This window comes from Alligator mississippiensis, chromosome 4 (assembly GCF_030867095.1).
Source record: "Alligator mississippiensis isolate rAllMis1 chromosome 4, rAllMis1, whole genome shotgun sequence".
Classification (NCBI taxonomy): domain Eukaryota; kingdom Metazoa; phylum Chordata; order Crocodylia; family Alligatoridae; genus Alligator; species Alligator mississippiensis.
Window position 1 is genome coordinate 44,171,755 of NC_081827.1, and position 24,393 is coordinate 44,196,147.

At 39.5% G+C, this 24,393-nt stretch overlaps 1 protein-coding gene across 2 annotated transcripts in view; it reads left to right on the forward strand.

Annotated features, from left to right (window-relative positions):
- SLC13A1 (solute carrier family 13 member 1) overlaps positions 1-24,393 on the forward strand; it is a 92,460-nt gene that overhangs the window by 63,295 nt on the left and 4,772 nt on the right. The window contains exons 5-13 of one of the 2 annotated variants that reach the window (XM_059725927.1): positions 2,590-2,777; positions 3,455-3,512; positions 3,602-3,650; positions 4,329-4,492; positions 10,664-10,783; positions 13,497-13,595; positions 13,700-13,801; positions 22,291-22,394; positions 23,494-23,603. In XM_059725927.1, coding sequence (XP_059581910.1) covers positions 2,590-2,777; positions 3,455-3,512; positions 3,602-3,650; positions 4,329-4,492; positions 10,664-10,783; positions 13,497-13,595; positions 13,700-13,801; positions 22,291-22,394; positions 23,494-23,603 — 994 coding nt within the window. The remainder of the gene's footprint in view (positions 1-2,589; positions 2,778-3,454; positions 3,513-3,601; positions 3,651-4,328; positions 4,493-10,663; positions 10,784-13,496; positions 13,596-13,699; positions 13,802-22,290; positions 22,395-23,493; positions 23,604-24,393) is intronic. The other variant, XM_059725928.1, reaches the window with a different exon arrangement.

The window sequence follows — 24,393 nt, forward strand, 5'->3', positions numbered from 1 at the left end:
CAAAACCTGAACTTTGTTTGTATTGTACTTAAATTTGAATGTGTGCTATGTTCAGCCTTGCCCTGCAACCCTACATGTGGGCTGACAGGTAAGGCTGGAAACATTCTGGCTACAGGGGGAGTCCATTGGCTCCCCACATGCCAGTATTTTTAAAAGCCTTGTCCTGCACCTTGCATGCTGTTTGTCAGGATCAGGCAGAAGGGCAGTCATGGGCTCTTGGGATATCTATACATGTATTGCAGAGTAGAGGGTGGGGTCACTTTAATTAAAGTGACTCTGACAGCCATGTATTCAGTATCCTGCACTTCAAAATGGCGATGGTGGTGCTTTAACTAAAGCTCATTCAATGAGCTTTAGTTTAAGAACCCCTACTGCCATTTTGAAGTGTGGGGATGCTGAATACACATAAAGTGGAGGCTGCTGGAGTTTGCTAATTTGCACGCTCTACCAGACTCGCATTAGATTCGATTAATCGAGTCTGTTCTGACATGTGCTAATTATCATGCATTGGAGCAAGATCCATCACATATATAGGTGCCCTTGATGCCCAACAGTCACGCAACAATTCCCCACATACCAACACTTATGAGTTTGGGTTCTGAAGAATTGTATGCCCAGTCCAAAAAACTGCGTGCTCTTCCATGAACATCTGGCATGGCAGGCTAAGTGCTTTTTAAGACTGGGGATAAAGTTCCTCAGATCCCAACTGCTTGATTATATTAACATCTGCCACAGGCCTGTCAGAATTGCCTTTGTCCCATTAGCAGCTTGGCATAACTTTAGAGCATCCTTAAAGCTACTCTAGATCACATCAGGAACCTGGAAACCTCCTCTGTCTAGCCCAGGAACAAGAGGTCACAAAGATGACATCAGGCAACTTTTGCCCAGCCACTATATACATCAAGTGTATCTCAGTTGCAGCTGAGGATATAGCCCATAGGAACTAGCCATGTGAGGAAGGTAAACAGGGTTCTTTTTTCAGTGTTCAATGGAAGAAAGGGGTTAATTTCATTGTTAGTTATGAATTAAGGCATCATCCAAGATTCCATATAGAATCTATCTTAAATAACTGCAGATGGAATACATCAGGAAAAATTGAGGTTCACTAGGTCAGGACATGTTCTGTTATTTTTTTTGGATCTCTTTTAGAGTGAATCATCAGCTTTTAATCTCTGAAGCTTTTGGGAACAGTTTAAAGCTCCAGTGTACTGAACAATCATTTGAACATCTGTCTATCAAATGTTTTAAATTAATGAAAATGTTTTTTCAAAGGAGTCGTCAATGAAGATTTTTTCTTTACTTCTTCAGCACACTGTGAGCCTTACTTATATTGCATCTATTTACAATGCAAATCTTTGTTCAAAGCTTTTGTTTTGCTAAGCCACCACTCTCCCTGCACTAAAATCCTCTCTGAAAACCAATCTCTTCAACAAGTCCTATAAAATACTAATCCAAAACATGATTAAAATCAATGCCAGTCATGTTATTGACTTCAATGTGCTTTAGATCAGGCTCTAAATTAACAGGAACTAAAGTAAAAAAAAGTGCAATTCTGTATCATCTATCAGTTGTCTATTCAAATATACAGAGAAATAAAGCAGAGAGAGAGAGAGAGAGACCATAGTTTCAATTTAGCACAATTTCTTTATTATGTCTCTATCACATAAGAGCAGTTTAGTTTTCAAATGGAAATATTACCATGAGTCATTAGGATGAGAAATGCTAGAGGAGTAGCTATGATTTTTTAAAAAATACTCCAATTATTTTATGAGGGAAAAAAAAATCTCTCCTGTAGAGGAATCCTTATAACTCTTGTAATGCCTTTCATCCAGAGAAGGGTTCCAAAGTGCTTTATGAACTATATTAACTAGTTGCAAATAATGATATGCATTAGATTCACTTCATCTGCTCCCAAAATGGTGCCGCCACTTCTCAGTGTAAAGCATGGCAATTGCTTAATGGTATTCATTAATAATTAATAAAACAGGAGTAACTGCTGACATCAACAGTGTTACTACCAAAGTATAAAATCAGTGTAAGTGAGATCAGGATCAGTCCAACAATCTAGAATAACGTATGTGATCCACCTTATTATATGTATATTATATGTTTTATGCATAGCTGAAAATCTAACATTTACTGTAGCACAGGTGAGCCATAGTACCACCTGAGGCACGGGTTCAGTATTCACTTAAAAGGAAGAGTGCCACCCACCCAACTGATTCTTTCTGCAGCACCTAGAATCTTACCTATAGAACCACTGGTCTAAGCAATAACAAAGTTCTACATTTTTAGCTAACTTATAAAATATGACAAGATTAAAGTGATCTAGTCCCCATTTGAGTGCTATATTCTATCTGAATCTGTAACAAACTTACGTGTCAATACATCTTCAATCAAATATCCTGCACATTGTAACGTGATTATTTTTAAGTGAATAATAATATAATAATCAGTATGAATTATTTTCTTTAAACAGTGCTTTCAAAATGCTGTTTTTATGATGAAAATGTTTCCATGTATATTAAATTGGGTGCTGATAGCAGAGGTTAACATAACAGGAATACATTGAAGTATCTCTCATTTCAGGCTTACACTGGGTTTCATGATTAGCTGTGCCTTCTTGTCTATGTGGCTTAGCAACACCTCTACTGCTGCTATGGTGATGCCAATTGTAGAGGCTGTGGCTCAGCAGATCATCAAGGCTGAAGCAGAAGTTGATGCTTTAGAGATGACTTATGCAAATGGATCCACCAATCAGGCCTTGGAACTTGATGGTATGCACAAAATGAAATTTTTATATATGTCCATGCTCTCCAGCTCTAAAGGACACAGGTAAATGGAAGTTAAATTAATAAAGAAACATTAATGCCATTCTACAAGACAATGATAAAGCCTCATCTGAAAAAAATGAGTGGCCCATGCTTACAAAAGTTGAATTAAAATTGGAACAGATACGTAACAGGGCTACTAGAATGATCAGAGCAATGAAGAATTTGTCATTGAAGAGGGAACTAAAAAAGCCTGGTTTGTTTAGCAAAAATGAAGCCTTGACAAGGGATGTGATTACTCTCATAAATTTGTCAGGAAGTGAAAACCAGGGAGGGAAGAGAGCTGATTAAACTGAAAGGCAATGATGCTCCAAGTAATGGGTAAAACCTAGATGAATAAATGCAGGCTGGTACTTAGAAGAAGATTTCTATCAGAGGAATGAAGTTCTGGAATAGGTTTCCAAAAGCAAGAGTAGAAGCAAACAGCTTGATGTTAAAATGAAACTTGAAACATTGGCAATCTAGATTATGTAAAATCAAACAATCTAACCAGTTTTAACAGGGAATTGATAAATTTATTAATTACATTGTAGTTGCCTGAAATGGCAGAGAACTGGACAGGAGGTCCCTTCCAGTCCAATCCCCATAAGTATTTATCTTTCTTTCCCTCGATTATGTTACAGAAAGTATCAGTGAATGTGAAACCAGTGACTGGAAAGAGAAAACAAAACAAGCTAATGGGTAATGCTTATTGAGTTCATGTTTTGTATTGTAATAATTCCTTTAAATGAAATTGATCTTTTATTGCAATAAGCAATTTTTTTTTCCAGGTACAACAAAGATGTGGCTCACACTGTGTGTAAGATTGAAAAGGAAAAGGTATTTAAAATATGATTATTGAAAAAAATAATGCAATTAGCATTTTAATTTAAATCTGGAATTTATACCATACTTTTCACAACATTATTTGAATGATGATTGAATATATATATATTAAAGTGTATGTGTGTATGCTCCTCACAGCCAAAAGTGCTGAAGAACATGAGAAATTTTGAAAGGTGACTGACTTGTAAAAAAACTTTTTTTTTTTTGTATAATGTGGGCGAATCCACACATACGCATTTACTGCACAGTAACTTAAATTACTGTGCAGTAGGGTCACATGTCTACACATGCATGCATGTGCATGCCTGTACCACACAGTAAATATGGCAACTTATGCCAACTGAGTGTAAATTTGATACTTGTATGATGCAGGTATCAAATTTATGCCTGATTAGTTACTGCGCAGTAACGCATTTGTAGATACCTTACTGCACAGTAACACTGTGTGTGTTAACTGACTTGGGATTAACTTTAGTCCCAAATCAGTCCACACACAGCATCAATGCACTTTAGCACCTGCACGTGTAGATGCTGGCCTATTCCCGCTTACTGCATCATAATTTACTGTGCAGTAAATTTAAGCTGGCGTAAATGTATGTATAGTCATACCCTGTTTCATGTAAGATGAACCCTTTTTTGTATTAGTATGAATGAATATATAATCTTACTCAGCAGAATCCCCCACCAACTGAAACAGGAAGGAGATACAGAAACCAGAAAGACCATATGATGTGCAAAGTTATGTGCTTATCTGTTGCTTATTCTTCTACTATTGGAGGACTGACTACAATCACAGGAACATCCACAAATTTGATTTTTGCTGAGCAGTTCAATACGTAAGAAAATATACCAAATTCTCTCTACCTTTGTTAACCAGAAGTCTGTATTTTGTCCTTTTGGCAGGTCTCCCTGAGATAGTCACTATGATATGACAGAACTTGGCATTATACATTTTTTATTTTGGGGTGGGCGGGTATTGCCCTATGTAAGATATACAATAAGATTCTATGGTAGCATTCTAGTTGCCTTAGGAAAGGATGCTAGTAATCATCTCACAAAATACAAAACTATGGACAGATTGTGTAATCTTTTCTGTGATTTAAGCTTGAATAACCCTCCTGAAATGGATGAGAATTTTTGAAGAGTAGGTCACCACTTGGCAAGAATGCCAGTCAAACAATCTAGCTATAACAGACTTCTGCTCATTGCTAAATAAAATTTGTACTAAGTTTTGATTGCTCTTCAATTCTGAAGCATCTGTAATAGCCCATTATCTTCTGGATAGTGTTTGGTATTTCTTTGACCGATATTGATAGCCATTTTGCCCATTTTCTTTATTATCTCAAATGTCTCCAATGGGCTATCATGATTTATAAGTGCTAGAAATAATGGCTGGCTACCACCTACATCTTGTAAAAAATAGCATCACTAAAAATTAAGCATTTATAATGGGAAACATATCACAATTTAGGTTTTAAAACAGAAGAATAAGAAAAAATAACTGCAACTTCAACTTAAATCTGTTTCTGTGCTTCATCAGCACAAAGATCTAAAGCCAGCCATATACTGCAAACTGAACACTCTTCTAATGTGGAGTCACCTGCTCTAGGTGAGGGGGCAAGTAGGGTAGAGATGAAAGATGATGGGGTTCAGCCTGAGATAGTTTTGTCCAACCCCAAATGAACCATTTTGTTTAGCGTAACTTACCCCTTTACCTTTTAAAAGCTGATTTATTTTTTCAACAAAAATCAGAAAGCTTCCTTTTAATATTTTCAGACTCTTCTTCTTCTTCCTAATTTTCCCCTATAAGTATTTATTAAACTTGACCCAAATTAACTAGCAGAATTGATCCCATCAAAACAGGATTTTAGAGGTAATTTAATATTCATTAAAACAAATTACTAAGTTCTAACAAAAATTGTCATACTCCTCTTCTTTTGGTATGTGCATCATGCACAGAAATATAGATACAAAAAACCTTTTCTCTAAGATGGAGTTTACTCAGTTTATGAAAGGGATATGGGTTGGCCTCAAAACTCTACATTGAGGGTCCTATGTTCTTAGGCTAGAAAAGCAACTATTGCTTGACTGTTGCTACTCCACATGCACAGGAAAAGGGGGAAGATTTTGCTTTTAACATCATAATAGCCTGGCCAAAACAAGGCTAAATGGGTAGTACAGAGGGTGGAGTAGACAGAGCTGGAAAAATACCTTGTGCAAATTACTTATCTGGGCTTTGTCATATATTAATTGTAGGCATTTTAGGGAGCTGTTAACCCCAAGATTGTCCATTAAGATGTGAAACTAGTTTTAAGCACCCTTTAGGCATTAAAGTTATGCCACTCCAGGGTAGGTTTATCTGTGATCTATGTCACGCAACTCATATTACGGTAATGTGTGGCCATTCTAGGCAACATGCCAGTGTAACACCCCGCGTGCCCCCACCCCTCCACTGCCAGCCCAGATTAGGCCCACCTTCCCCCACTGCTGTCCCCTGGATTGGGCCCATTGCCCGCCCCCCCCCTCACCAATTGGGCCACCACCCCCATCTCCCTGACACCCCAGATCCCCACTCACTCCTTCCTCTCCACCACAGCTCCTACCTCACCTGAGGCTGCTGGTGCTGTCCTGGAGGAACAGGCAGGGGAGGAAAAACCACCTGCCCTGCTGCCACTGCCTTCCCTACCTGCTCCTCCGAAACAGCCCTCTCAGCTACAAGTGAGTCTGGGGACACAGGGGGGTGCAGGTGAGGTATGAGGGTTGAGGGGACAATATGGGGGACCCTGGGGGTGAGGGAGGCGGGGGGTATCCCCATGGGTGTGGGAGCAGAGGGAAATCCTGAGGGAAACGTCATCATCCCACTTTACTCGGCCTTAGTGCAGCCACAGCTGGAGTACTGCATCCAGTTTTGGCCTCCCCACCTCAGGACGGACCTTGATAAGCTTGAGAGAGTCCAATGGAGAGCCACCCATATAATCAAAGGCCAAGACAGCAACCCTTTCAAAGAGAGGCTGAGGGACATGGGACTCAGTCTGGAGGAGAGAAGGCTCAGGAGGGACTTGGTGGCAGCCTATAAGTATATAAGGGGGGTGCATCAGGACCTGGGAAAACAGTTGTTCACCAGAGCTCCCTAAGGGATAACAAGGTCTAACAGCCACAAACTTCAGGAAGGCCGATTTAGACTAGAAAAAAGGAAAAACTTCTTTACAGTCCAAGTGTCCAAGGTCTGGATCAGACTCCCCCCAGAGGTGGTTTTGCAAGCACCTACTCTGGACTCATTCAAAAGGTGTTTGGATGCTTATCTTGCACTATGGACTTCCTGCCTATGGCAGGGGGGCTGAACTCAATGATCTCGCAGGGTCCCTTCTAGCCCCTAATGTCTATGAAATCTATGGGGGGGAGGAAGCCCCAGGGGTGGAGGGAAATGGTGGAGCCCTGAGGGGCAGGGGGGAGCCTGGAATGGGAGGGAAAGGGAGATGGGATTCTTACCTCTCAGTTCTCCAGGCCCCTGGTAACTAGGGGCAAATTGAAGTTGTGCAGATCCAAGACTGTCAGAGAAGGTTTTTAGTTTTGGAGCTAACACTGACACTGCTTCCCACTTTGAGAATCTGAAGCATAACATGTAACAAGGCCGTCCCACTGAGCAGTGGGGAAAGTAAGATCCAAGTTCTGACAGAGAGTCTGCTCCTGGGACAAAACAACTCTACTCTGTCCCTTTCTCAGGGATAATTACTTTGGGTTATGCTGAATAAGTCAGCCTGTCTAGGAATGACCTTGGTAAGTCTTAAGGTCTTTAGAAGATTTTCAGAAATATGAAACGAAGCAAATTGCTCATCGGTTTAAAATTTTAGACATTAAACAGTTCAAGAAGGTACCAATTTCCTTCAGAGGTTGGTTGGACTCCATGCCACAGAGAGCTGGGGATAGATTCTCTTTCATCTCCTTAAGGTTTGGGGAACTTTAAATGACTGCATAAACATTAGTTTTTTTCAGCTAATATTTTAATTATCTTTTCAAGATGTAAGACAGAATTGTTCTTCTTTTCTTCTTCTATACACACCCTAATCAAATATGACACTCCTGGGTTTTGTGTAGTTCCAACTCTATTATGGATCATAAACCTTAATTTAAGCTTCCTCTACATCCTGGCTAATGTTAGACTTTTCCTTTAAAGCTCCTTCCTTTTCCAATGCTTAGTTCCCTCTGACCCAAAGAGAGGCACCAAAGCTTTTTCTATTCTCTTATGGAAAGGGAATTGAAAAACTAGTATGAGTTGCACATATTTGTACTTCTTGTTCTGTTCAACCACCCATTAACAGACTGATGCCATAAAGGAATCTTATCATTAAAGTTCACCACTCTGTTCATGACAGTTAAAATGGTATCACGGGGTGCTATATTTACTAATATAAATATGTTAAATGTGCTGAGTTTGCAAGTTTTTCCTCCATTTGACACATTGAGAGAAGCCCTAATGTCCTTCTGATGACTGAAGTCCATGAAGTCTGTCTGGCTCCTGCTGGCTAAGAATTCTCATCTGATGTTTGTCCTAGAGCATAGTTTTAAGACAAGTTCTCAATTGAAGAGGGTAACTGTGGAAAAGCCGATGAAGTTTGGGATGATGTATTGACACTAGATTTCCTTAGTAATAGTGCTTTCTCATCTCTTGGACTGGTCTCCCTGAGGCTAGAGCAGGAGGTGTCGGTGCCTCAAAGGTTGATGACCCTATATCTGGCACAGGGATGACCTGCAGAATAGATGTAATTGAGCCAATTGAAAATCCTCCTGATTACTTCAGATTTTGAATTTGACGTTAATATAACATGAACAAGAAGAAGTCAAGTCTTATCACATATTAACAATATCAAATCTTAGGAACATTCTAAAGATAACCCAAATATTGCTGTGTAATAACTGTATCTAAACCTGACCTACAAAAAGAGTTTTGTTATTATCATTACTGAGTATTTCTAGAAAGGGAGACTTTTTGTTATCAGTATCAAGGGTATAACTTGCTGTAATATAGGAGCTTGTTACTGCCATTTAGGCTTCTGCATCTATCACAAGCTGGAGATGAGACAGCCATTATAGTAGGTCATCCAGCTTCTCTCTGTTGGATCATATCAGTAGGATAGTCCAATCAGTGCCATCCTCAAGGTCAAGATAGCTTAAACATTTAACTGATAATTAGTCAAACAGTCTTTCTGTACAATACTTGCTAAGGAGCTAATGATTATGTAAATTTAATCTTCAGGTTACTGGAAATACATAATCAGGGTATATCTACATGAGACTCTACATTCCCATAGCATTGGCAGGCACGAACTGTGACACTGATGCTACTGTGCAGTACCAATGAGCTACTGTGCAGTAGGGTCAGAACCAACCTGCACGCCATTGGGACTATGAAGTAGCGGCAGTTACTTTGAAGTCAGGTGCACGTGTAGATGTGCCCTCATAGTCTCAGATCTACGTAAAGTTACGTTCTGAGACCTGACCGCAGTAGTATGGTGATTTAAGAACATTTTGCTCCTGACAAAATCAAGTAATTGAGATGAGCATAAATCAGGAGCAAGAATGATAAGGAGAATAAAAACAGCTGAGTCATGAAGTTGCTGTTCGATGAAGTCATATAATAAATACTATGATACCCAGAAGTCACATACTTGGGCATATGCTGGTAATGTATAGATAATTATTTAATAACCCCCCCCCCAGCTATATAGTTGAATAGAGCATGTACAGTAACATGGTGTCTTTTATTCAATTTTAAATATTAATTGGTAGCAACTGGATTCCAACATTACCATCTCACCACTGGTTCCAATTTAAGTTTGGAATTTTCATCTTAAGAAGCAAGTAGATATTTTGGTTCAGATTCACCTAGCATTTTAATTACATTAACCTTTTATTGTTACAATTATGATATAATTTGTATAATGATCCCTAGACTTGTATAGAGCTTTAGAAAGCATAAATAGGAGAAACTGACTGCATCAATGACCTATTTGAACATCACAAATAGTCTTCCTGTAAAAAGAAGTGGAATGCAGGTATAACTGTAGGAATTCTTATAGCATCTGAAAGTAATAATTTCTCTTCCCTGTGACCATGACAAGAGAAGCTATCACTAGAAGGGTAGAGTCATCTTATTTATAGAATTACAGGCTCCAAAATTAGAGTTTGAGAGTGACCAAAGAAAAATTACTGATGCTATTTTTAAGGTAAAAGCACTTAGGAAGCACAGTACTTGCTCATTTGCCCCTTTCCACCTCTGCTATTTTTTCCCTGGCAAATCACAGAATAATTCTGTTTTCCTCAAATATGTACATCTTGACCTGTGACCTTTTCATCTGAAAACCTGTGTGTTTGGTTAAAATTACATGTTGCCCCAGCCAAATGAGCAAATGGACTTATGACTTCTAAAAAATGACCAGTTTTTATTATCAAACTGATCCTTGAATTCCCCATGAGCCATTTTTTGCAGTCCAGGCTTCCCACTTGCATCTACTTTGATGTCTCTCAGGAGCCTCTTGTCTTTTGTCAGCACCCTTTTTTCAGAGAAAGGACTTTCCTCAGCCTCTATTGCCTCATATTCTCTGAGTCCTAATGGCCCTTTCTCCTCTGTTGCTGTCTCGCTGAGCCCTGAAGAAATAGGCCTTTCTCATTTCCTGCGTCTCACTTTAGATACTTAATTTTTTAGATTAAATGAGCAGTAGGGTCTTTGGTTGCTAGTCATATACTGTAGCAATCATGACATGGCATTAGGGTTATACACTGTGGTATGAGCTGCCCAATACCCACAGTGGCTGTGATGCTTGGGGCAGGGTATGACTGTGAAGGGCCTTGGCCACCCCATCATGCACAGTCCCCTACTGAAGACTCCTACTGAATTAAAGCCAGCAGCTCCATTGGTGCACCATGCTCTAGCAGAGCTGGAGGGCACCTCAGATATGATTTGATTCCTTTTGCAATTCTGAATTTAAGTCTATGTTGTTTTCCTTTAGGCGCTATCCAGGTTGTCAGTGCATCAATTTTGGATCTTGGTTTATACTTTGCATCCCCATCACCATTATTATTCTGTTGTTCTCCTGGGTCTGGCTCCAGTGGCTTTTCCTTGGTTTCAAGTGAGTAAATATTAAAAGCTTCTAACATAACTCCACTTTAATAATACATAAGATACTTTGTACAGACCACAAGAACATCTTATCTATAATTAAAATACAGGCTGTGGAATGGTGATAAATGATTGTCTTTGCATCATCACATGGCACAAGTGAAGTCTCTGGAAGTGATAGGAATTCACACTCCTAGTCAATATGATGAATGACTATCCATCCTGGCACTGTTTGAAAACATATTCAGATCCCCATTTCAAAACTATGTTGCCCACTTCTATAAAATTTGCACGTCATTAGTAAGCAAGGAGGACCTTATAGAGAAAAATTCACGTGGTATATAATTTGTGGTCCATATCTTGATGATGTTAATGGAGGGATTGCTGTTTAACTTTATTGGGACCAAGATTTGATCCAATCTTTGAACCACATGGGTGCATCCAGATGAGCGCAGCCATGTGGTATGTGGCACCGCAGACACGTCTACACAGCCACATATTGCATAGTCAGCTGTTCTCTGTGCTGCAAGGGCATGCTGCCCATGCATGTGCTGCTCCAGTTTTGTTTTCCATGGTTTTTTTTTATCCCTGGATATCAAGGGGTCAAAAAAAATAACATGGAAAATAAACAGATCAGAGCACGCATGGGCAGCGTGTGCAGCTGAAAAGCCAGGCTCCACATGGCAGGATCACTGCAGCTGAAGCCCCAGGAGGCTCTCAGGAACCCAGGTAAGGCTGCTGAGGCCAGCACAGTACTGGCCCCAGCCTCCCCTACTGCCTCCAGGGTAACTTCCACATAACAAAGCACACATGAGTCCGGCTTTCCCCAGGGACAAGTAGCTATGGCACAAAGTGTGCTGCTGCTGCTAGTTGTTCCCAGGCAACCAAACATCCACACTTGTCTGGGCGCAGCTCATAGATCTAAAAGTTGATGATTGGACTGTACAGCAAACATATAGGCTAAGTACAGACAGTCAAAAGGCACAAAGCTGAATCGATTCTATCTTCACAAGTTAGTCTACTCTTCATAGACTGAACCGATAAGCAAGTGAACAGACATTCACTTTTGATTCTGGAAATGCAGTCACATTCCTGCAGTGGAGTTGGGCACTAAAGTACACCTCCCTGCATGGCTAAAGCAGACAGCTTGGGCCAAGGCTAGTACACCCAATATGTGGGAGCAGAGGGGGAAGGGGGAGGGAGAGGGGTTTGCGGGAGAGGTGCAAAGAATCCTGGGATGCTGGGGGACTGTGAGTTAACTTTAACGTAGAGGGGATCTGGGCTAGATGTTCAATAAACTGATTTAACCTAAATCTGTTAAGTTTTACGTCGCATCCATCCAGGTTTATCTTAAACCAGTTTCAGCCATTTTGGAAGTGGTTTTGTGCACTGAACTTCTGTTGTGTCACAAATTTGAACCCATTTTTGATAACATATTGGTTTACGTGTAATTTGTGTCCCTAGCCATAGTATGTTTTGTTCCCATAAATGTGTGCATGTGCAAGGGGAAGGTTGTTTCATATGGATTTGTACTGTTCAGAGTTGTGCTGCAAGTTTTTAGATAGAATAACAATGCTTTGGGTCTCCACTGCCTTGAATCTTGTGAATGAATATATAACTGTGTGAAATAGGTATTAAATGCTATCCACAGAGCCCTTGCTTTCTAAGGGTGTAAACAGCAGATGCAGGTTGTAGAAAATCAATTGGAAGTGTTTCCCCCTCTAATAATAGTATAATTTTAAAAAAATTCCTAGGCTGTATTGATGGTGTTCTTTGTAACACAGTAGAAGGGTGGATTGAGAGATCCAAGAGAAGGTGAATTGAAAGCTAAAATCGATCATCTAATTCATAGTGAGATACTCTGTCGTATTCCCCAATTACTGCACTGGCTAATAAATGCAGTAAAAACTCTCCCAGGGCAGAAGAAAATGATGCTGTATGAGAAAGAGTCAGACTCAACAAAGTCATTGACAATTTCCTTTAACTAGATCTGATTTTTGTTTTTTTGCAAAGGAATCCCCCTTCATGGGTAAATAAGCCATTTTGGGGTTTTGTTTTAAAGATCTTTGTCCTTTCTGACAGAAAAACCTGTATGAATAAGATTGTACAGACGTAATCATTATTGTCTAGCACTCCTGGTCTAAATGACAAACCTCAGCATTTGGAAATAGAATACCTACTAGGTCTTCAGTCTCATGAGTCATTTGTTGTTAATATTTGTGTGTGCATGTGTGTAAGGTCCCAACTTGTGGCAAGTGTGGTAGACATATAGTAAAATACTACCCTTCCTTAAAGAGATTACAGTTTACATTTAACATGAACAAGAAGTGGAAGGAAAATTAGGGATGCACTTGCCTGCAGCCACATCTCAGATCATTTGTTATCAACCAAAGTTTCTTGATTTTCCAATCCAGGGTTTTATCCATTAAGCCATGCTGCATGTCCTAAGAATCTAAACATGCAGGTTACCTGCTCTGTCTTAATCACAGACCTCAACACTGGGCCCTATTTTACTGCTTCCTTCATCAGTCTCCAATTCAGTTGTGTACTCTTCAGTTAATCACAGTATTCAGAGATCCTGGGTATGCACAATTAAATAGGAGACAGTAGCTTGGCTTGTAGACCTGAGGTCTTAATCTAATAAATGTATCCAATACTTTAAAAGCTTGGGAATTTGGGCTGTAATATGAAGACACATTTCTTATTGTTGATTTACTTCCCAGTTTCAAAGAAATGTTCCAATGCGGCAAGGCAAAATCAGCCAGAGAACAGGCCGCAGCCCAGGTGATTGAAGAGGAATATAAAAAGCTTGGATCAGTAAGGTAAGACAGACTGCAAACTGCAGGCAAAAAACAAAGGCACTAGAAAGCAAGCATAGTTTTAATGCAAGGAAAACAGACAATGACAAACTGTGCTTTTGCTGCAGCTACCCGGAGATTATTACTCTTGTCCTATTCATTCTAATGGCCCTGTTGTGGTTTACAAGAGATCCTGGATTCATCCCTGGATGGTCTTCACTTTTTCCACAGTGAGTAACACAATTTAAATGCTACCAGTAACTATACTATTTGGTCCTAAATGAACTTATATATGATGATGATAAAAGAATACTTATTAAAATGTATTTTTACAGCTATGTAATTATTGCCCTGATTTTAATAATGTATTATTGTTTAGATGTGCTGTAAAACCAAATGCAGTTTTTATATAAATTCATAAGTTTATTTTACAAGGGTGTCATTCTGGTTTAGCAATCAGGGTGACAAAGTGGAGATAGTGGGATCTATTTATGCTTATCTCCTTTATGCACATAAGTCTTATATTAGTAGATCATATGCATTTATGTACTAACATTAAGCAATTATATATTTCTAGGTAGGTAGGAAGAAAGAATAGTCTGCATAGTCTGAAGATTATAAAATATCTAGAAATGTATTTAATTATAGTATGGGCAGATAAACTAGTTACCCACATACCCCATAGTACATAAAAGCTTAACTATGGGTAGGCAAGGTTCTTTGGGTAGATGTGATATTTTTTATTACACCAACTAACTAGTTGGAAAAATGTTATTTGCAAGCTTTAAGGCACAAATATCCTTTGTCAGGCATACAGAGACTCTGCTGGTGTAATGTGTTAGCCAACATAGAAAAGAAGCTAATTTACAACCTGCAGGTCTGTGAAAATGAAAACTATGGGTATGTGCAGATGTTACGCTTAGATTGACCTAACTAGAATTAGGTTGATCTAAGTGATAAACTGTACATACATTCAGGTAGTTTAGATAAGGCAAAAAATGGCCAGCCTGATCTAACTTAGTTCATCTAACCAAATGTGTGTAGAAGTTTGGAGTGAATCCCTGGAACTGAGAAAGCCCAGCCACTTGCCCCAAACTCAAGGCCACACTTTTCCTACCCTCCCCCCCAGCCCTCCCACCATCCTGGGAGAGCTATTTTTAGCCCTAAGATCCCCACACACCCCAATGTACAATCCTCACCCCTGCAAACCCACCAGGCTACCCAGTCCCACCTGTCCCTCCCTCCACCTTGCCTTACTTAAATCATGTTCCCTTTGTGGCTCCTGGCACTGGCGAACATGTGCACAAATGGGACCTCATCTACAATCATGCAGCTTAAAGCAAGCTGTATGATCATAGATCAGGTCCTGGGAACATCTGCAAATGCCTCATATTAGGTTAGTCATTTATGAATGAGAAGCATGATACCAAGTTACTACAATTTAGCTTTTATCTACCATGGAGTTAGAATATGCACATGGGCAGTTAATGTGTAACAGTGATAAGTCCCTGTGATCTTTTACCTGGTCACATGCTTGTCATGGGTCCTCACCCTTTGTGTGCTATAAATTGATAAATTCTCTGAATGTTCATTTAGATTTTATTTCACCAAACATGCATCAGAGATCCTTTCTTAATCTCACCTGTTTTGTTTGCCCAGCTGTCATATAATTTCCCTCTTATCATATCATTTCCCTCATTTCTTCACTCTGAAATGTCTTAACTATCTTATCACTAACTTGGTTCCATTCTTGCCCTTCCTGATCTGTCTGCTGCTTTGAACATGTTGATCACCCTCTATATCTGAAAACTCTTTCCTTCTCCAGTTTCTTTTTCTGTTCCTACCCCTGGTTACTACATTGTGTCTTCCTCTGGTTCTCTCCTACCTCCCTGGCTATTCCTTGAGCACTTCCTCTGGTAGCTTTTCTTCCTTCCTTGTTGTCTGTTGTTTCCCTCCAAGGGTACCTATCTCTTTCCCCCACCTCTTCTTTTTACATCCTCTCCTTGACAACCTTATCAACTCTGATTTCTCTCATTACAATATACAAACTAATGACAGCCCTATCTATGTTTTCATCTCAGGTGAACATGCATGAACAAGCGGATACTCATACTCTTCACTATATATGCATTTACTTCCACAATTAACGATACAGACACAGACCTGTAGCAGGGTGGTAGCAGAAGGGTGGGGGGTGTTGTGAGAAATGGCTGTAACTCTGAAAATGTAAAGTGCAGAGCAGAGGTATTTTGGGGTGCAAAAACATTTAATAGATTCTGCCTATCATTAAGAATTTGCATTGTTTTTACCTTTTGAATATATTTTCCAAGCAATAGAAAAATGCAGAGAACCTTCTTTCCACACAGAAGAGCTTATGATCTTTCTCTTCATTTAGCAACATTTTTCTAAAAGAAGTTGATTTAATCAAGCAATCAGCCAATCAAGCAATCAGACTGGCTGAACATGCCTTCCTGGTTTATAATAGCATTTAATGTTCACATAGCATCACTTAATGACCTAGCTCACATACTAAAAAAAGCAATTGTAAATAGGTCTTTAAAAGCTGAGGCTTACTGTCAGATTCTTTCCATTTAAACACCAATATTTTCCTATTTAAACTTCTCTGCTTATTGTCTGACAAAAGTATTTTTCTCACAAATAGAGAAGAATGGAGTGTTCTTATAATAACTATACTCACAGATACTTCATAGATTCCATAGGCATTAGGGTTGAAAGGGATATCACGAGAACATTGGGTCCAGCCACCTGCCCAAGGGGCAGGAAGTCAGCTGGGATCAGATCACCTCAACAAAATAAGCATCCAAGCATTTTTTTAAAGGATCCAGAGTAGGTGCTTGCACCACTTTTGGGGGGAGTCTATTCCAGACTCTGGAGACTTGGACAGTAAAGAAGTTTTTCCTTATGTCTAGTCTAAAACCGTCTTCCAGCAGTTTGTGACTATTAAAACTTCGATTTCCCTTGGGGTGCCCTGGTGAACAGATGTTCTCCCAGTTCCTGATGCACACCCCTTATATACTTGTAGGCTGCCACCAAGTCACCCCTGAGTCTTCGCTTATCCAGGCTAAAGAGTCCCATGCCTCTCAGCCTCTCTTCGCAAGGCCTCTTCTCTTGACCTCTAATCATGCATGTGGTTCTCCTCTGAACTCTCTCAAGCTTCTCCACATCCTTTCCAAAGTGTGAAGCCCATAATTAGATGTAGTACTCCACCTGCAGCCTCACCTGGGCCAAATAAAGTGTGAGGATGGCTTCTTAACTCTTGCTTGAGATGCATCAGTAGATGCATGCCAGAGTTTTATTTGCTTTGCTGGCTGCAGCATTGCATTGGCTCATGTTCATCTTGTGGTCATTCATGACCCCCAAGTCTCTTTTGATCATGAGTGTAGCACTGCCAAGCCTATAAGCATGATGTGGGTTTTTTCTCCCAAGGTGGAGCACCTTGAATTTCTCTGTGTTGAATGTCATCAGGTTTTAATCTGCTTACCTTGCAAGCCTGTCCAGCTTGGCCTGAATTGCCAGCTTATCCTCTAGTGTGACTGCACTTCCCTATAATTTGGTGTCATCTGCGAACTTAGCCCTCACAAGGACAGTGCTTCATGTATGCCCGCTAATGTTTTTATTTGGAATATAAGCATGTGTCATTTTACCTTAGGTTTAATTATGATATATTGTATGGTCTTTGACCTAACCTGATGAAATCAAAGCCTGTAATTCTTTACAAAAGAAACATAAGAAAAAAATTTGTGCTATCCAGATCTTGCTTCTTTGTGCAGAGCTCTTGTTACAATTACTTCATTGTATTATTATCCTTAAAATGTACAAGTATATTGTGTTCTTTTCAATATTCGAAGATTTAGTCTAACTACAGTTTATCCAAGTTTTGTACATTATGATTTCAAATGAGAACCGATAATTTGTTCAGGGGTGTTCTGTTCTGTTCTGCTCTGTTCTATATGAGTTTTTAGTCAAGTCTGCTCCAATGTGCTATAATTACATTGCATCAGAGCAGCCTCACTGCTCATGTATAGGCACCCTTACAGTGCTTCCTGTTGTTTTTAGTCCAGTGACTTGTATGTGGTTACAACATATCTTCCTGAAAAGCATCCAGGTTTGATTTAGAGATATCAAAAGACAGACAATCCATTATTTCCCTCGGTAGTTTGTACCAGTGATGTAATCACCCTCACTGCTAAAAATGTTTGCCTGATTTCCATTTTGAAAGGAATCAGCTCCTAATAATTTGTTCTCATTCTGTCTTTCCTCCCATCAGTACTTGGTATTTTCTCCCCATGGATAGACTAATCAAGTCTCTCAACCTTCTTTTCAGAAACAAATAAGGAAGTGCTTTTAAGCTTCTTACTTTGTCATTTTCTCCAGTCTCCTCATTTATATGACTCTTCTCTGTACCATCTCTTTTTAATATTCTTTTAAATACTTGGACACCAGGTGCCTGTAGATGTGTGGGACATCTGCTCCAATGCGTGGTAATTATAGCGTGTTGGAGCAGACTCGATTAATCAAGTCTGCTGGAGTGTACTAATTAGCATGTTCCAGCAGCCTCAGCATCTTGTATATTCAGCATACCTGCGCTTCAAAATGGCAGTGGGGGTCCTTTAACTAAAGCTTGTTTAATGACCTTTAGATAGTGTCCCTGCCACCATTTGAAGTTCAGGAATCTGAATACATGAGATGCTGTAAGTGCTTTAATTAGAGTGGCTCCTGTGAGCATGTGTAAGGAAACCATGAGAATACAGAATTATATGCAGTATTCTTGTAATGGTCTCAACAGTGTTGGACACAGAAGCAAAATCACTTTGAAATTCCACCCATGACAGCCCTGGTTGTAGATCCAAGGATGACATAGCCTTTTTTGCCATTGCTTCATGTTGGGAGCTCATGTTGAGTTGCCTCTGCTTTATCACACCGCATCCTTTTCAGACTTGGCTCTTTCCAGGTTATAGTCCTTTCTGATGTAGATCTGGCCTACATTCCTTATTTCTAAATGTGCAACTTTCCATTTGGCTTCTTCACATGCATGTTGTTTAAATAGGCTCAGATTATCAAGTGTTGAAAATAGTACTATTTGACTGTTCCATCTTCATCATTACCCCAAAACTTGCATCATCTTCAAACTTTATATTTAGTTCCAAATACCTGATGAAAATATTTTGAATAGTGACAGGCAGAGTAATGATTCCTCTGGAACACTACCAGAGAACTCCCCATTTATTAACAACCCCCTTTTGCTGACTAATATTTTGAGATCTGTCAGCTGCCAGTTCTTAAAACATTTAATATATGCTTTACTAATATTGTGCAGTGCTAATATTTTATCAGAAAGTCCTCTGTACTAAGGTAAATGCCTTACAAAAGTCAATTATATCTAGCAGCTAATCTTTACCAACCTATCTTATAACCTTACTAAAGAATGATGAATCAGTATATTACTTTGACTCTGGCCTACCTCTCTCAGAAGAGACAGCAATGCTTTATACTCAATAGTGTCAAATCCTGCAAAGTGGTTCAGGATTAGGATGGATATCTGCTATCTCCTGATATCATCCATCAATCCCAGTAAAGCAGTCTCAGTTCCATGTCCCAGACTGAATCCAGATTGCACTGGGCCTAGGATATTAGCTTCAATCAGATAAGCTGCAATTTGGTCTTTGCCCAGGTTCTTTATGAGCTTGTTCAGGAATGGAAGTTTTTACACTGGCAAGTGGTTCAGTAGAGATGATATATCTAGGGTAGGTAATAACAGTGTTGGTTGGATTATGTTTCAGGTTGAAATACTTCCACTTTAATAATGTAATATAAAATAAGGTACATGCATGCATACAGGGTGGCTTGTATGTTTATTTTGTGCTAACATCAGGCTACAACATGCACTTCTGGAAGTGCATAGGGCTTGGTGCAGTTGCAGGAACCTGAATAGAATACTTTGTGTTAGATTGCCATGTCTCCTATTCCCCAGAATTACCTCAATTTAGCTGGCTACAAGATTTCCTTTGAGCGCAGCACTTAGATGATTTGTAGGGCAAGTATTTCTATAGTACCTTATGTTGCTGCATAATTTATATGTGTACATCAAAAATGAGACAAATAGATTTTGAAAAATTTACATACTTCAAAAAAAATGGTATTTAAAATGCCCCTGCTAAGATGAGGTGCATGTGCAGCACACCAAACAGTAGTGTCACTTGTTGTTTTATTTTTTAATTCAGTTCAGGTAGTTTTATCTCTTTGAGCCCATGAATGTATATGCAGCACTGTCCCATGAGCAGATTTTCCCGGAATGCTGATTAGTTATTAAACCACATAGTTTTGTTATTCACAGAAGACTCTGCTTTCAAAAAGAGGTAACTGTAGGAATTATATCATTTCAAGCCAAGTCTTGCATCCAGGCTAATCATGTGAGAATGCAGGATTGGATCCTACAGTATAGGCCTTGTTGACACAACAGAAGCCTTTATCTTTGGAATTATATCAGCCTGGCCACGTCCAAACATGCAGGCATATGCACGTGCAATGGCTCAAATAGTAGCAGTACAAATTTTTGATGCTACTTTGTGCTGCAGCTTACGCTCCTGCATATGCGTTTTATTGCGGGACACGTTGTCCCGCTTTGGGCAAACTGCCCTTGCCCAGCTCCTCCTGGCTCCTAACGTGCTGGAGCAGCAGGGGCACAGACTGAGCAGCAGCAACATCCTGGCCGGCAGCCAGAGCATCTCACTGGAGGACCAAACTTCTGTTTGTTCTGGTGCATGCTATGTTCCCTTGCTCTATGCCACTTTTTTCCTGGTGCTCTTTTTTGCTGGTAACAAATTTTGCCCCTGTGCTGCAAATTGCAGTGTGGGGCGCATTTTAACATTCCATGGTGTGGTTTGTGGCACCAGAAAGAGGTTTGTGATGCCACAAACCACATGTGCCTGCATGTCTGAACTTGGCTTCTAGGTGTATTAGCAGAATCCCATTGTGGAGGTACAGTGTATGTGCTGGCAGAGCTACACCCCATCCCAAAACAATAAAAATGAGGCCAATAAAAACATTCTTTCGTCAGCGTAGCTATGTACCCACAGGTTTTATTAAAATAGCTACATTGACTCCTAGCCCACATAGCTATTAGAGCAGAACTTTGCAGTGTAGACTTCTGTTAAATGGCTGCCTAGGCCATCAGCAGGTACATGACTATTCTATGAATGAATTCAACTGAATTGGAGAGTTGAGCAATCCTCTCCTGCAGCATGGAAAATAGTGCATCCCACATATTTCTAAAGTGTAATATCCATAAAAGAAATTATATGGTAGCAAGCAGTATAAAAAAACCAACAAAAAACTAACATATACTTAAAAGAGTCACTCACTGCCTTTATTTTTAACACAGACAGTATTTATTTTATAGTACGTATAGCCTGCATGAGAAAATTAGTTTTTAAATGGGGGGGGGGGGGGGTGTTCAGTACATTATATTTATTAAAATATCTTGAGTTTTACCCAGCACTGCTCTTAAGGTCTAGGTGTTCTAGACTGCCCTACTGGATTATGGGATGTCATAAAGTGTGGCCATATAACAATGAGTGATGGTTTATGAATAACAGAGCACATCTACATGAGATATTTACTGCTGTTGCCTAATTAGCTTTGCAGCAAACATCTCAGCTTCTACACATTAGGCCCTATTAGGCTGAAAGAAAATAATACATTCTGCAGCAAGTTATTACTTGTAAATTCAATTACTGTCCTGCTGAACAGTTTTTTTGTGCATAGCAATGCATATGTAGACACTGACCTGGCGGGCGGGAGCATGAGGGTGCTTCAGCGTGGGGGCTGCCTGCTGGCTAGGCCCATACTGGAGCATCCTTGTACCCCAGCCAGCCCCTCTGCAGCACGCTGAGCGAGGTTGAAGCAGCCCCAGGCTGACCCTCCAAGCCCTGCCATCTGGGGTTCTCTGACCCAGCTCAATGTGCTGCATTCCTGGGCGTACATTCAAACCCTGCACCCAGGAGCAATAAAATCCAGGGCAATATGCACCAAAGTTTAGTGATTTCAATTAATTGCATATGTAGATACCCCCACATAGTAAAAAAAAATAAAAAAATCAGGGCTAAGTTATGCTAGGCAAATATCCAATCAGAATAGTATCAAGTCTATGTAGAAATATGTGTATTATATGGCCCCTTATCGAAACAATAATTCTTGATCAAGCAAAAATCTTATGTAACTGAACGGGAATTTGTAGTGAGAAAAAAATGCTGAATTGGACACTGTTGCAAATAGTTCCAAGGGTTGAAAATATACCAGAAACTGGTACAGTGTAGGGCGCTGTGTTATCCTGCACCTGTGCTGACAGGATGGGGTGTTAGAAGAAGCACCAGGCCAGCTCTTTACCATTAAGAAAGTTTGGGGAAAGAATAATTCTCCTAGCACCAATGTTAGGTCTGTTGTTAAATGCACCACTACCAAGATACAAAGCAAACACTGTACCCAAGAAACTGGTAAAGTAATGTGGAAATTAGGAAATTTAAGCATAAAAATTCTGAAACTTAAAGATCACTAGATGGTGAAAAAATGCTGTACAGACAAAAAGGTTACTTTTTATGGCATTCATGTGTATTTCTGCAGCTATTAACCTAAATATTTTTCCAGGTGCTGTATATTCTTCATTCTTTATTTAGCAAATACATCTTTAATCTCTCTCCAGGTACAAAGGTTTTGCTACCGATTCAACAGCTGCCTTACTGATTGGCCTCCTCTTCTTTATAATTCCTGCAAAAAGAGTGTCTAGGACTTCAAATGGAGAAAACAGTTGAGTATGCTTTACTGGGAGCTTTTCTAAAGTAAGAACTGTAGAATTTAGCCCCATATGACCATAACCTGGTGTTGTTAAAGGAATATTGTCGGATACTTAAGCCCAGGAAGTACTGTTGATGTTGCTAAATGAAAGAAAACTGGATAGGAGGTTAGTGGTGCCTGGAAACTGGTATAAATAGAAAAATATGTGCTATTTTTTCAAACGTTTCTTCTGCAGTTCTGGAAGCCCATACACAAAAGCACTGAGCTAGTTTATGAGAAGTGGAAAATGATTCTTTTATGGAAAGAGAGTGAAACATACAATTTCATTTCAATGAAGCTGAAGTGAAGACTACAATGTAAACATAAAAACAAATATAATGTAACTATATTGGCAGTTAGATGTTCATTTGATATTTGATTTTTCCTGCATTGGGCACTTCTACATGTGTCACTATGGCAACATTGTTACTGTACTGTGATTTAGTGCTTTCTCTTGGAAGTACTAAATTACAACGCAGTAACAGACCGCACTGCACTGTACATGTGGTGCCCAGTTATTTTTAGCAGATACTTTGCCATAGCGGCACACTATACTGGGGGAGCACATTGCTATGGCATTGTAGCTCCTGGTCATGGGTCGACACCTGTGGATGCTACATAGCTTTAGCATGTTGCTACGGCGACATAGCATCACATGTAGACGTGCCCAGGGTCTACTTTATTACACAGACTGGTATCTTAGCAGGAAATAAATCCCTTGCACTGATAATCATGAATAATACTTGCAGAGTAAGAACTGATGCCCTATACAGGCAGCAGAAGCTGGCTTTACATAGGGATCTGATATCTAAATGGAAAACATCTTTCCGTTGGCTTTATAGGGCTTTATGATATAAACTGTCATAATTCAAATGACTTTACACTATGACAATTTACCTGAGCTGAGGCTGTGCCCCAAAAAGCCAACATGGGTTACAGGAAAAACCTTCTTAATTTTATGATGACAAAGATTTACTTTAAATATATCCTTTCCCTCCATAGGATAGGTATAAGTTTATCCAAGTATTGGAAATGAGTATTTTTTTAAAGGTTGTTATGTTTTTTTTCCTAGCTTTTTTTGATTATGCTCCACTGATTACTTGGAAGGAATTTCAGACCTGCATGCCGTGGGAAATAGCTATTCTTGTTGGTGGAGGGTTTGCACTGGCAGATGGCTGTGAGGTAATGCAATGTATACAATATACTGAAATATTTAAATGATCTGCACCAAGTGCAATACAGATTTATAGCATATTCAAGGGTATTCAAACATTCTATTTGAGCATTCAAACAATTTTGCTAAGAATGAACCAAACACTGTACATGGTAATGCTGAGGAGATTCAAGATTATTCATATAAGAGGGTAAAAATTACAGTGGAGCCTCTATTAACAGCCTTAAAAAATTGTAAGTGCAGAAAAAATTGTTTACTAATCAGAACCATGACATAAGTAACTCCAGTCAATCTACATTTGATGCATCTGAATACATTTTATATTTTCCTACTATTTAAAAGGCAAGAAATTAACTATAATTAAAGAACTGTTTAAAAATATAAATATTTCAGTAAATAGGGGCACCTGTGCTAGCCTGTTCAGAGCTAAGTCAGGTGCTAGAAGAAGTACAGCTGTGTTAGCATGGCATACCATCCAAGCTAATATACACTGTTTCTGAATCGAGGTAGTTAGCCCATGCAGTGTTGCATTTATGTGACTGTATTCTTTCCACAGCACCTGAGCTAGCTAGAGTCATTACAATCTAATGCTGCCATCCTGCAGCTGTTTGCATGAATGACACCTCCTTCTCACCCCATCTGGAGCTCTGCTGTCCAAACACATGAGTAAAATAAGCAACATTTGCTCATAAAGCTTGTTATGCACAAACGCTAAAAACATTTGAAGTTGTCTCCTTAAGCATCTCTGAAGCATATCCATGAAGAGATATATATTGCAATATAGTTTTCAATTCTCGT